This window comes from Chiloscyllium plagiosum, chromosome 16, assembly GCF_004010195.1.
Source record: "Chiloscyllium plagiosum isolate BGI_BamShark_2017 chromosome 16, ASM401019v2, whole genome shotgun sequence".
Lineage (NCBI taxonomy): Eukaryota > Metazoa > Chordata > Chondrichthyes > Orectolobiformes > Hemiscylliidae > Chiloscyllium > Chiloscyllium plagiosum.
This window is the reverse complement of record NC_057725.1, coordinates 32,276,451-32,288,843: the sequence shown is the minus strand read 5'-3', so window position 1 is coordinate 32,288,843 and position 12,393 is coordinate 32,276,451. Positions and strand designations below refer to the sequence as shown.

General features: G+C 44.1%; 1 protein-coding gene across 1 annotated transcript in view; it reads left to right on the top strand.

Moving 5' to 3' along the window:
* The first annotated feature begins 3,998 nt into the window (after positions 1-3,998).
* The window catches only part of LOC122557757 (uncharacterized oxidoreductase YjmC-like), a 34,289-nt gene continuing 25,894 nt past the window's right edge, over positions 3,999-12,393 (top strand). The window contains exons 1-3 of the mRNA XM_043705720.1: positions 3,999-4,144; positions 4,763-4,911; positions 6,145-6,333. Of these exons, the coding sequence (XP_043561655.1) occupies positions 4,137-4,144; positions 4,763-4,911; positions 6,145-6,333 (346 nt within the window). The 5' untranslated portion in view covers positions 3,999-4,136. The remainder of the gene's footprint in view (positions 4,145-4,762; positions 4,912-6,144; positions 6,334-12,393) is intronic.

The window sequence follows — 12,393 nt, the reverse complement described above, 5'->3', positions numbered from 1 at the left end:
CCAATCTGTGCTACAAGCTCATTTATCTTGTTTCATACACTGCATGCAATACCTTCAGTCCTATGTTGACTAACCTCTTCTCATAGTTGTCTCCTTATCTGCTGTGCCTGAAGTTAGATTCCTGACCCTTTCTATACACTCTATCCCATTACACATTCTGGAAACTTTAATAACCTCTCTTCCAGTTTAATCCTCTTTCATTTTTGATAATAATCTGTTGTGTGACTACCTTCTGTAAGTTCATATAGGCAATAGCAATAAACAGTCCCCTTATGAACAAGGCGAAATATCTAACAGTGCAATATTAAACACCCATTCATATCCATCTCCTATCCAGATCTCAGTAATGACTATTATATCATCATTTTAATCAAAGAATCAAAGGAGAACATCAGTCCATTATGTCTGTGCTGGCTGTTTGATTGACCCATTCAATTAGTCTGACCCGTCTGTTCTTTCCTAAATAGTCCTCCTTTTTTTTCCCCTTCAAACATTTATCATTTCAGTTTGTAATTCCATAAGACCATAAAATCATAAGAAGCAGGAACTGGAGAAGGCCATTCAACCGCACCAGCCTGATCCACCATTCAATAGGATCATGGTTGATCTGACATTCCTCACCTCCATTTTCTTACCTTTTCCCCTTAATCCTTAATTTCCCTAGGCAAGAATCTATCTATCTCAGACTTAAATATACACAAGGACTCTGCCCTCAGTTTCCTGTGGCAACTATTTTCAAAGAGTCACAATCCTCTGGGAAAATAAATTCCTCCTCATTTCAGTCTTAAATAGGCACCCTTTGTTCTAACACCATGCCCTCCTCTCCCATGGGGGGCGGGGGGGGGGGATCCTAGGCATTTACCCTGACAAACCCCCCGTTAAGAATTCTACAAGTTTCAATGAGATTGCCTCTCACTCTTCTAAACTCCAGTAAGTAGGTCCCAATCTGTTTAGCCTTTGCTTATAAGACAATCCCTCCATTCCGGGGATAATCTAGCAAATCTTTTCTGAACTGCCTCCAATGAAATTGTACTTTTTCTTAAATAAGGGACCAAAATTGCTCGCAGTATTCTGATATGGTCTCACCAACACCTTGTACAGTTGTACAGTTCCCTATTTATATTCTTTTTTGTTCTTTGATATTTTCCTCTCTTTCTAATCTATAACTGGTCAGTTCTAACATTGTGATAATACAAGCACTCTTCACTGTTTAAAGATCTTCTATAAAGTCTACTTATCCCTTCTGTGAGGACCCTTGTCTTAGCACAGGTCAGATATAACACAGGAGAAAGTGAGGTGTGCAGATGCTGGAGATCAGAGCTGAAAATGTATTGCTGGAAAAGCGCAACAGGTCAGGCAGCATCCAGGGAACAGGAGAATCGACGTTTCGGGCATAAGCCCTTCTTCAGGAATCTATGAAGAAGGGCTTATGCCCGAAACGTCGATTCTCCTGTTCCCTGGATGCTGCCTGACCTGCTGCGCTTTTCCAGCAACACATTTTCAGCTCAGATATAACACATACCTGTGTTGGAATTCATTTGCGTCATGTCCAAGTGCAAATGTTCCATGAAATGGAAGACCTGTTCATGGCTTACATTTGCACAACATAAATGGCAGGCAATGACCATATCCATAAGAGAGAATCTAACCGTTGCACCTTGACATTCAACAGCATTACAATTGCTGAATCCCCCACCATCAACATCCTGGGGTTAACCATTGATCAGAAAGATAACTGGACTAGCCATTTAAATTCTATGGCTACATCAGCAGATCAGAGGCTAGGAATCCTGCAACAAGAAACTCACCTCATGATTTTCAAAAGTCTATTCATCAGCCAGAAGACATAAGTCAGGAGTGTGATGAAAACTCCCACTTTCCTGGATGAATGTAGCTCTAACAATACACAAGTATCTTAACATCAAGCAGAACAGAGCAGTCCACTTGATTGGCACCACAAACATTCACTCCCCAACTTCCAAAGCTCAGTAACAACACTGTGTACTATCTCCAATGTGCACTGTAGAAATAGGCAAGATCTTCCAAACCCATGACCCACTACCACCTGGAAGGATGAAGATAGCTACTACATGAGAGCACCACCACCTGTAAAGTCCTCTCTAAGTCACCCACTACCCTGATTTGGAAATATATCACCATTGCTTCAGTGTCATTGCTACAATAAATGCAGCATCTTTCATTCTTCTAAACTCTAACAAATATTGGTACAATTTACTCAACTATTCCTCATAAGCCAATCCATTCATCCCAGAAATCAACCTCATGAACCTCCTCGGACTCAAACTCAATGTATATATATCCTTCCTTAAATTAAGAGACCAAATCTGTATGAAGTCCTTTACATTTTGTAAAGTTGTATCAAAACATCTTTACTTTTATACTCCAATCTCCTCATATTGAAGGCCAACAATGTCCCCAACACTTTGCCTTTATTACCATGTGTTCTGATTTGCTGGACTTTAAAGTGTCACAAAATGCCAATTGGAAATCCAAACACACTGCACCTCCTGGCTCCTTTTCAAAGATCACAGAATTGCTACAGTGCAGAAGGAGGCCATTTGGCCCATCGTGCCTGCACCAACTTCTTAAATGAGCATCATAATCTAATGCATTTTCCCATTTCCCTCCTTATCCACGCTCACATTATTATATGGAATGGGGGTCGTGTTTTACAAATAAGTGGTCACTCACTTAAGACAGAGACGAGAAGAACTTTTTCTGTGGCCGAAGGGTCTGTTTCCATGCTGTATGACTCAATGACTCTTTGGAATTCTCTTCCTCAAAGGGCAGTGGAAGCCAAGTCTGTTTTTTTTTAAGGCAGAAGTGGATGAATTCTTAATAAGCAAGACAGTCAAAAGTAATGGGGGTACAGAACGTGGAATATTCAGATTAGCTATGATCTATTGTAGACCTAGTTCAAGGAGTCGAGTGACCCACTCAAATTCTAAATCATATTTTGTATGTTTACCATTTTTGTTGTACCGTCCAAGAGCTAAATTTATCAAACATAATATTCCATTAATAAAACTGTCTCACCCCTGTTTGGTTGTATTATAGTCTACACCTTCTTTAATATGGCGGTAGTTTATGTAACTGCAAATTATGGAACATATATGGTGTTGTGATTCTGTTCGCTGAGCTGGAAATGTTTGTTGCAAACGTTTCGTCCCCTGTCTAGGTGACATCCTCTTTGGCTTGCCCTATAATGGTAGTGTTGTCCCAGTCGAATTCATGTTGCTTGTCGTCTGCGTGTATGGCTACTAAGGATAGCTGGTCGTGGCGTTTCGTGGCTAGTTGATGTTCATGGATGCGGATCGTTAGCTGTCTTCCTGTTTGTCCTATATAGTGTTTTATGCAGTCCTTGCATGGGATTTTGTACACTACATTAGTTTTGCTCACGCTGGGTATCGGGTCCTTCGTTCTGGTGAGTTGTTGTCATACATCAGGAACATTTCAGAACTGACAGCCAGACTACTGCGACCACTAGGACTTATAACAGCATACAAACCAACAGCCACCAGAACGAAGGACCCGATACAACAACGAGCACCCGAGCTACAAATTTTCACCCAAACTTTGAATATATGGTGTACATATTATTTAATTATAAACAATGTATACTGTACATATCGTAGGGAATGTATATATGTACAGTTTATGATGTATGTGTAACATACCTATGTTATATATTGTATATATAGCATATATTGTAGATGTCATGTGTATTTTGTATATTGTAAATGTTGCAATCTGTGAACACACCGCCAACATTTCACTTTGACCCAACTATATGTAAGAATCATCTTTGGAGCAGTGGATTATCAATAGAGACATATATATTACACACATTTATATATAGTGTATGCAGTATACATTTTGTACATAAAATATATTATAAATCATGTACATAGTGTTTATCGGGCACGTGATATATCTTATATATGTTGTATGTGTATATTGTATATATTCTGCTATAACCTGGTTGTTGAAGGCGGCGCTCCCGCGCTGTGGACACTCGGCCGCGGATCCCCACAGTCACCAGACCCGGGGCCCCGACACCCTGAAGCCCGCTCACCCCGAAGGCGGGAGCCCGCGGGAGGGTGACCGGGTGGGGGATGGCCAGGTAGAGAGAGAGAGAGATCCCCAAATATCTCAGTCCTCCAGTAACCTGTACCTCGCCAGACCCTCTTCCCTCAACCTCTACCACTTCCTGCGAGATATTTTTAAAAACTCTACGAGAGTTAAAAAAAGAATTAATTACTTCTGTTTGAACGTTGTGTTAATGAAGGATGTGCAATCTTCTTTGTTGGCGCTCAACATACAAATGCACGCCTATGCACTTGGATCCTCAGTCTGCTTCCCTCACTCTCTCAGGCCCTGGCCCTCAGTCACATAATCCCTTAAAATCTGTTCTGTTAGTCCCAGTCCCTAAATCTGTCCCTCATATTATTCCCCTCAGGTTCTCAGTTCAGCTCTTCAGTGTCTGTCCCTCAGTCTCAGTCTCTTAATCTTTGTTCCTCAGAGCTTGAATTCTTAAATCTCTGCCCTTCAATCACTGTCCATCAGCCTTTGTCCCTGTTTCTCAGTTTTCACTTAGTTCCCCCATTTCCTCAGCCCCTCAGTCTCTGCCCTCAGCCCCCGGGTATCTGAGCTGAATCAGTTCATTTTTGTAGATAATATGTCATAATCTGCTCATGCTTTAATTTCAGTATCAAAGTTGAATTGGTAATATGTGTTTCAGGTACTTGGTGAGTCGCTCGGACGTGCATCAGTTTATTGAACGCTGCGTGAAAGCAGTGGGAGCCCAGAGCAGCCATGGCTCAGCATTGGCTGATGTCTTGGTAGAGGGAGATTATCGAGGGCATTACAGCCATGGACTCAACAGGCTTGGTGTGTGGATCTGCAGTCAAACAACAGTGGGACTGAATCCAGCTCCCCACAACTCTCTTTTATTATGTCAATAGTTTAATAGCTCTTTCCAAAGAAACATCAAACTTTTTTTGAAAAGTGGTGCAATGGTAATATCATAGGATTAAACCCCATAAGGGATACAAGCAATTCTCTAAGGTCTTAGGTTCAAGTCCCATCACAGCAACTTGTATCATAGTGGGCGGCACGGTGGTTAGCATTGTTGCCTCACAGCGCCAGAGACCCGGGTTCAATTCCCGCCTCAGGCGACAGACTGTGTGGAGTTTGCACGTTCTCCCCGTGTCTGCGTGGGTTTCCTCAGGGTACTCTGGTTTCCTCCCACAGTCCAAAGATGTGCAGGTCAGGTGAATTGGCCATACTAAATTGCCCGTAGTGTTAGGTATAGGGGTAAATGTAGGGGTATGGGTGGGTTGCGCTTCGGCGGGTCGGTGTGGACTGGTTGGGCCGAAGGGCCTGTTTCCACACTGTAATGTAATCTAATCTACTTTTTGCTATAAAGCAGTTTTATTGAATAGAGGAACAAGAGGTGGCTATTCAGCCCTAGGGATGTCTACTGAGCAGGAGGATGTTGGGTGGATCAGGATTTATAAGATGATAATGGGAGAATCTGGGAGATCAGAATGGAGACCTGAGAGAGAGGGAACTAGGATAACAGAATATGGGAGGAATGATGTATGAGAATGGGAGTTCTGAATAATGAGCGATCTGTGTGATAGCAGGGACTCTTACGTTGGGGTAACTTGCTCCTGTGTCTTGGCCAGTGTTTTCCTGAAAGAGCAGGTGGAAGGTTGGGATCTGTTTTGAATTACTCTTCTGATCTTCAACCCCCACCCACGCTCAATTTATACAGAAAGCAGGACCTCTCAGCTTATGGTACCAATTCTAGTGTCAGCAGTGAACCCACACCTCAACACAAACAATTTATTAAACTTCCCAATAAAGAAATTATCAGTTATTAAAACTTCTCAGGGTCAGCATTGGGAAGGTTTAGGATTGGTGTTAGATTTTCCACTGAGATCAGCGTTAGGGTCAGTGAAATGATTCTCGCTATCAATTTGTGTGATGTATTGAGGTCAGAGATGGGTTGGGTTATGATTGGAGTAATGTCAGAGTGAAGGTAAGGGTTGTGTCAGTATAATGGCCAGGGTAGGGGTTAGGGATATGATCCTCACACTCGGTCTGTCTGTATTGCAGATATATATTTGAAAGACCTGAAGACTGGAATCTGTGCCAAGGATGGAGAACCTTTAATTGACAAGTCAACAGTGGCTACAGCATTGGTCAATGGCAATAACCTGATAGGGCCTGTGGTAGGCAATTTTTGCATGGATCTGGCTATTAAAAAAGCCAAAGATGTGGGAATCGGATGGGTGACAGCTTATGGTGAGTTCAAATATCAGGACCAGTAGGAATTAGTTCTGTGATCTGTTAATCCATCTCTACTCTTTGAACTGAAGGAACTGAGTGTCAAAGCCAGTTAGTACAAAGTCCCCAAAGTAATTTCAGTACTGCTTAACATGAGTTGGTAGCAAAGTGGGTTAAAAAAAAGAAAAGGAATGATGCATAATTCATGCAAGAGCAAGAACATTCAAAACTGGGGGCAGTGAAAGACTCACCTTAGGATGTTTCTCTCTCAATCCTGGAGGGATTGAGAAACAGCTTTCCAAACACTCCCCACCCACAGCGCTAGACTAACTGGAAACCCCCCTCCAAAAGAAAACAACAAAATACTCCCAAGATATTGGGAATATTGTTGTCTCAGCCCCAAAAGTAGGAGGTAACAGTGACAATGAGATAGTCACTGCATACATCCCAGCTTTTGAATCCAATGTGCTCAGTCTCTTCCAAGAACACAGCCACCTCCCTAACATGCGTAATATTGTATTTTAAAAAGCTTTTATATGAAAACACCAGACATCAGAAACAATTATGTCCTTGTTCAAAGGAATTGGCAAATCAGAAATTATCACAACATCAAAATATAATGATTAATTTTAACATTTTTGGTTTCTTCCTTTCTATCTACTCTTCAATCTCCTGTGCACATGGGTGGGAAAATTTGTATTGTCATTGTTAGGGAGAAAAGTGAAGGAGCCATTATAAAATGACACAGTTTACATCTTCATTGATTCACTTTAACATGCTGCTGAGCATTTAGTTTGGAGCGCAATAAACATCATCTTTTGATGTAGTTAGGATGGGATGAAGTGGATTAGGCAGCTGTGTGTAACTCAATCTCCACTTTAAAATCATAAAAGAATTTTAACAGCATGGAACAGTTGCATTGGGAGTGGATGGAGCTATGAAAAATGTGTGTTTGAAAGCTCTTGTGCAGTGGTAGTGTCCCTACACTTAAACAAAGAAACCTGGGTTCAAGTCCCACCCGCTGCAGCAGTGTGTAATTACATCTCTAAGCAGGTTGATTTAGAAAAGTAGGTTAATTTTTTTGGAAAAGACCACATTTTATGGCAGAAGACCTGTGTCTAGCATGCCCATTTCAAGGGTTAATCAAAGTTTGATTGGATTCTAGTTAAAAATCCCAGTTTAAAAACCTACTCACTGACTTTAGGGATTTAATTATTGCATATTGGAGGATATTTACATGTAATTATTGAGATGCAGGTTACATTTAATTTGACTTCATCACATTGAACTTAATCAGCCTGCGGTTTCATACTTTCAGGAAACTGGCTAGGTAAATGAAGAGAAGAGTGAATAGCGGTAAGGCTGGATTTTTTTTATTCACTCATGGGATGTGAGATTCGGTGGCTGGGCCAGCATTTATTGTCCATCCCTAGTTGTCCTTGAGAAGGTGAGAATGAGCTTGCTTGATATGCTGCAGTTCGTATGCTATTGGTAGAACCACAATGCCGTAAAGGAGGAAATTCCAGGACTTTGCCCCAGCGACACTGAAAGCAACAGCGATATATTTCCAAAACAGGATCTTGAGTGACATGGAGAGACATTTGTAGTGAATGGTATTCCCATGTAGCTGCTGCCTTGAACTTCTAGATGGTAATCGTGATTTTTTTGCAATGCATCTTGTAGATGGTACACACTGCTGCAGCTGAGTGTCAGTGGTGAATTTTATGGATGTGGTGCCAATCAAGTAGGCTGCTTTGTCCTGGAGGGTGTCAAGCTTCTTGAGTATTGTTGGAGTTGCACTCATCAGGCAAGTGGAGAGTGTTCCATCACAATCCTCACTTATGCCTTGCAGATGGTGGACAAGCTTTGGGGAGGCAGGAATGAGTTACTCGCTGCAAGATTCCTAGTTTCTGGCATACTGTTGTAGCCACTGTATTTATATGGCTATTCCAGTTGAATTTCTGGTCCATGATAAGCGCCAGGACATTGATAGTGGAGGACTTAGTGATGGTAATGCCATTGAGTGTCAAGTGGTGGTACTTAGATTGTTTTTTTTATTGGAGATGGTCAATGACTGGCATTTGTTTGGCATGAATGTTACTTGCCACTTGTCAGCCCAAGCCTGGATATGATCCAGATGTGTTGCATTTAGATGTGGACCGCTTCAGTGTCTGAGGAGTTGCAAATAGTGCTGAACATTGTGCAGTCAACAAGAAACATCCCCACTTCTGACCTTATGATGGAGCAAAAGTCACTAAGACTGAAGATAATTGGGTCTAGGACACTACCCTGAGGAACTCCTGCAGAGATATCCTGAAGCTGACATAAGTGACCTCCAACAACCACAACAGTCTTCTCATGTGCCAGGTATGACTCCAGTTTTTCCCCAATTCACATCGACTCCAGCTTTGCTAGGGCTCTTTGATGACATGCACTGTTAAATGTGGCCTTAATGTCAAAGCAGTAACTCTCATCTCACCCCTGAAATTCAGCTGTTTTGTCCATGTTTGACCCAAGACTGTAATGAGGTCAGAAGCTAAGTGGTCCTGGCAGAAGCCATACTGGGCATCAGTGTGCAGGATGTTGAAATTTCCATTGTCCAATCTGAATAAAAGTTCATTTATGGCAGCTTCTCTCTCTCAGTTTCCACTGGTAAATGTTTAGCAGGAAGTGCTTGTGTCAATACAGTTAATTTCTACCTTGGTGATTTTCAAAATGATCAGGATGGATGTGTTTAACAGAACATTAGAAGAGGTGACTATCACCATTCATGGCAGTGATGACATGCTACAATATGCTATGCCCAGGACAGAGATGCTTAGGGAAAGTGCCTGAGCTTACAGGAGGAATTATGTATGTCACAGGATTTGTAGACAGATGGTCAGCTTATTTGAGCTCTTGGAAGAACGGTGCCACTGTGTGTCACCATAGTTTGTCATATCCAATGATGGAAGATTTCTCAGCCTCTGAGAGGAAGACCTACTCCCAGCTGGACCAGGAGTCCAGGCCTTGCCAGTGGATGTCAAGGTGACTCCTATTCTCAACACTTTCAACCTCCAGATCTTTCCTGGTACTGGCTTTATATCCAGGATTTCCTAGTGGATGGGTCACAAATAAGGTTGATCAAAAGATTGTTTTCCTGGGCTAATAATTATGCAAATGCCCTTACTGATGACAATGGCCAGAATGAGCAGATACTCTGGTTGAATTGCCCCAGTACAGCATGCCATCAACTATATTCACATAGTTATCATAGCACTGCTACAGCATCCAGAATGTTTATACATCAGTAGCTGTGCAAATACAAGAGGAGGTCATTACAGTTCTATTCCAGAAGCCCTGGGAACTGATCTGCAGCCTTCATTTTTCAGTAGTCCAACCTCCCAGAGCCTTTTGTACCAGACAGAAAAGCAAATTTTGATTTGTAGAAGAGACACTCCTTGCAAACTTGGCTCATGAAACATGTGAGGAATCCCACCAACATCAGGCCTAACCTCAGGCGTGTCATTTGGCAAATTAGATATTTTCTGATTATCCCGTTCAGAGATGTTATGACACATCTCTGGGGCAGGTGGGCTTTAAACCCAGGCCTCCTCGCTCTGAGATAGGTAAACTACCATTGTACCACAAGAGCCATAACATTGGGCAAGTTATTATAATGTGCTTCAGGTGACCAGATAGTTCTCAAGGCACTGATCAACCCTCATCCGATCCAGAATCCAGAATGATAGTGACAGACTACATCCTTCACAACATTGAATGGCAGAGAAGTGCAGGTGGAAAATGATGTAAAGTCTCATCATTCCCTTTTCCAATGAGAGCATTGAGAAGGGGTAGGACATCCATCAGTAGGCCAGCCACTGATGTTGCTTCTCAAGATTCCTAATATTGTCACAGTTCAGTAGTGTGACACATAATAAATGTAATGCTGTGGTTGCTCCCACCATCAGTACCAACCTGTCACCTTTCAGCCCTTTGTATAAAACAGTGCTTCAACTACACATCCACTGCTGAGCATGTCCCATTAATGCCATTGATTATGAAATATGAAAAAGTAAGTGAGAACTTGAGATGGGATACTGACCAAGACATGAATATGGTGTTGATTTTATGTGGCATCATAAATAAAGGAAATGGAAGAACAAAGATTGTCAGTCATTTATACATCCTTAGTGAATTACAATGTCTTGAACTTGTATTTCCTAATGTTTCTATCTAGTGTGTCCCATGTGGCTTCAGCAGAGGTAGACATTAGCTGCTCAATAGCGTACTCTGGCTTCTTAGATGTTTTGGTGGGCTGTTAATCACTGTCTTGGAGATTGTGATAGCACTGCTAAAGAATGCTGTGCCTGAGCAGGGGCACCCACAGTTATCAAGAAATGTAGCAACAAGTTCAGAACTCTCTCAAGGGATTGATGAGAGAAATGGATTATCCACTTGCAAGTCTTCTTTCCCTCATCATCACTATCCTAAATCTGGGCCACATTCTTTCTGCTCTGCCATATACTAAATTAATGCAGATTAGTGATTCACGGTAGAGTACAAATAAGATATCTGCCAGCCTGTTTAAGACCAGTTGCCGGCCGTGTACTCGGCAGCGTCTTCCGCCAGGATCAACTGGGCCAAATGTTCCGGACTACTGGTCGGTCCGTGGCGGGTGGACTCTCTGCCGGAGGAGTTACAGGGGTTCAGCTGGAGTACCACCCATCTCCTCTACCTGGGGATCTACCTCAGCCCGGCTGAGGAATCCTGGCCGGCTAACTGGCAGGAGCTGGAGGCCAAAGTCTCAGCTCACCTGGGCCGCTAGACAGGACTGCTCCGAGTGCTATCTTACAGGAGCCGAGTGCTGGTCATAAACGAGCTGGTGGCCGCCATGCTGTGATACCGGCTGGTCACTTTGGTCCCTCCTCCTAGCTTTGTCGCTGACATCCAGAGAACGTTGGTCGACTTCTTCTGGGACAAAAAGATGCACTGGGTCGCTGCGCAGGTTCTGAGTCTCCCTATTGAGGAGGGCAGTCAGTCGCTGGTGTGCGTCCGCACCCAGATCGTGACGTTCCGCCTTCAGACCTTGCAGCGATACCTTTACATTGAGCCCTCCTCCTAGGTGGTGCGCCCTGGCAACGTACTTTCTCTGCCAGGTGCGTAACCTCAACTACGACACGCAGCTCCTGTTCGTCAACCGTGACGGTTTGGAGGTCGACCTCAAGACGCTGCCTGTCTTTTACCAGGACCTGATCACTGTTTGGAACATGGTCGAATCGCGCCGCGCCTACCCTCCAGCAGGAGTAGCAGCTGTCGTCAGGGAGCCGTTGCTCAGGAATCCGCACCTCCGTACTCGTGGGTTCGAGTGGCTGTCGAAGAGGAGGGCCGTGGTGACGAGGGTGACCAGGATCGGGGACGTGCTGGGTGGCGGAGGCCTGGGCTGGATGCTGCCGCAGGACATAGCAAGCAGGGCAGCAGTAGACGTCCGGTACGTGGCCACCGCCATCCGACGCCTTAAAACGGCAGTGCTCGGACCCGACGTAGTGCACCAGTTGGAGGACGCTCAGGTGTGCGGTGGGATCCCGTCCGCACTCACCCCAGCCCGGACGGAATTTCACATTGGCCCCAAGGTCCCGTACTTCCCGCGGGAGCCTGTGCCCCACAACCTGAGCCGCCTCCGGAATTTTAATTTTGTTCCCTTTCAGGGGGTAAAAGGCAGGCCCTGTATAGACTGCTGCTGCACACCGTCCACTTCTTCTCCGTCATCCACCGTCCGGACACGCCTTGGCCTGCCCATTTGCCACCGGGCGGTGGGGATCCCCAGTGGAGGGCTGTCTACGCGGGAGTCCTCCCCCTTTCTCTCAGGGATCTGGGCTGGAGGTGCTGCACGCAGCGGTCCCCTGCAACCGCAGATTGCGGTGGTTAACGGACTCCCAGCCCAACTGCTTGTTCTGTGGCGCTGTGGAGTCCGTGGACCACGTGTATATTGGGTGTGGGCGTTTGCACTCCCTTTTTGATTTCCTTAAAAACCTTCTCCTCTGTTTTTGGCCGCACCTCAGCCCCACGCTCCTGATCTTTGGGCACCCGGTACAGAGG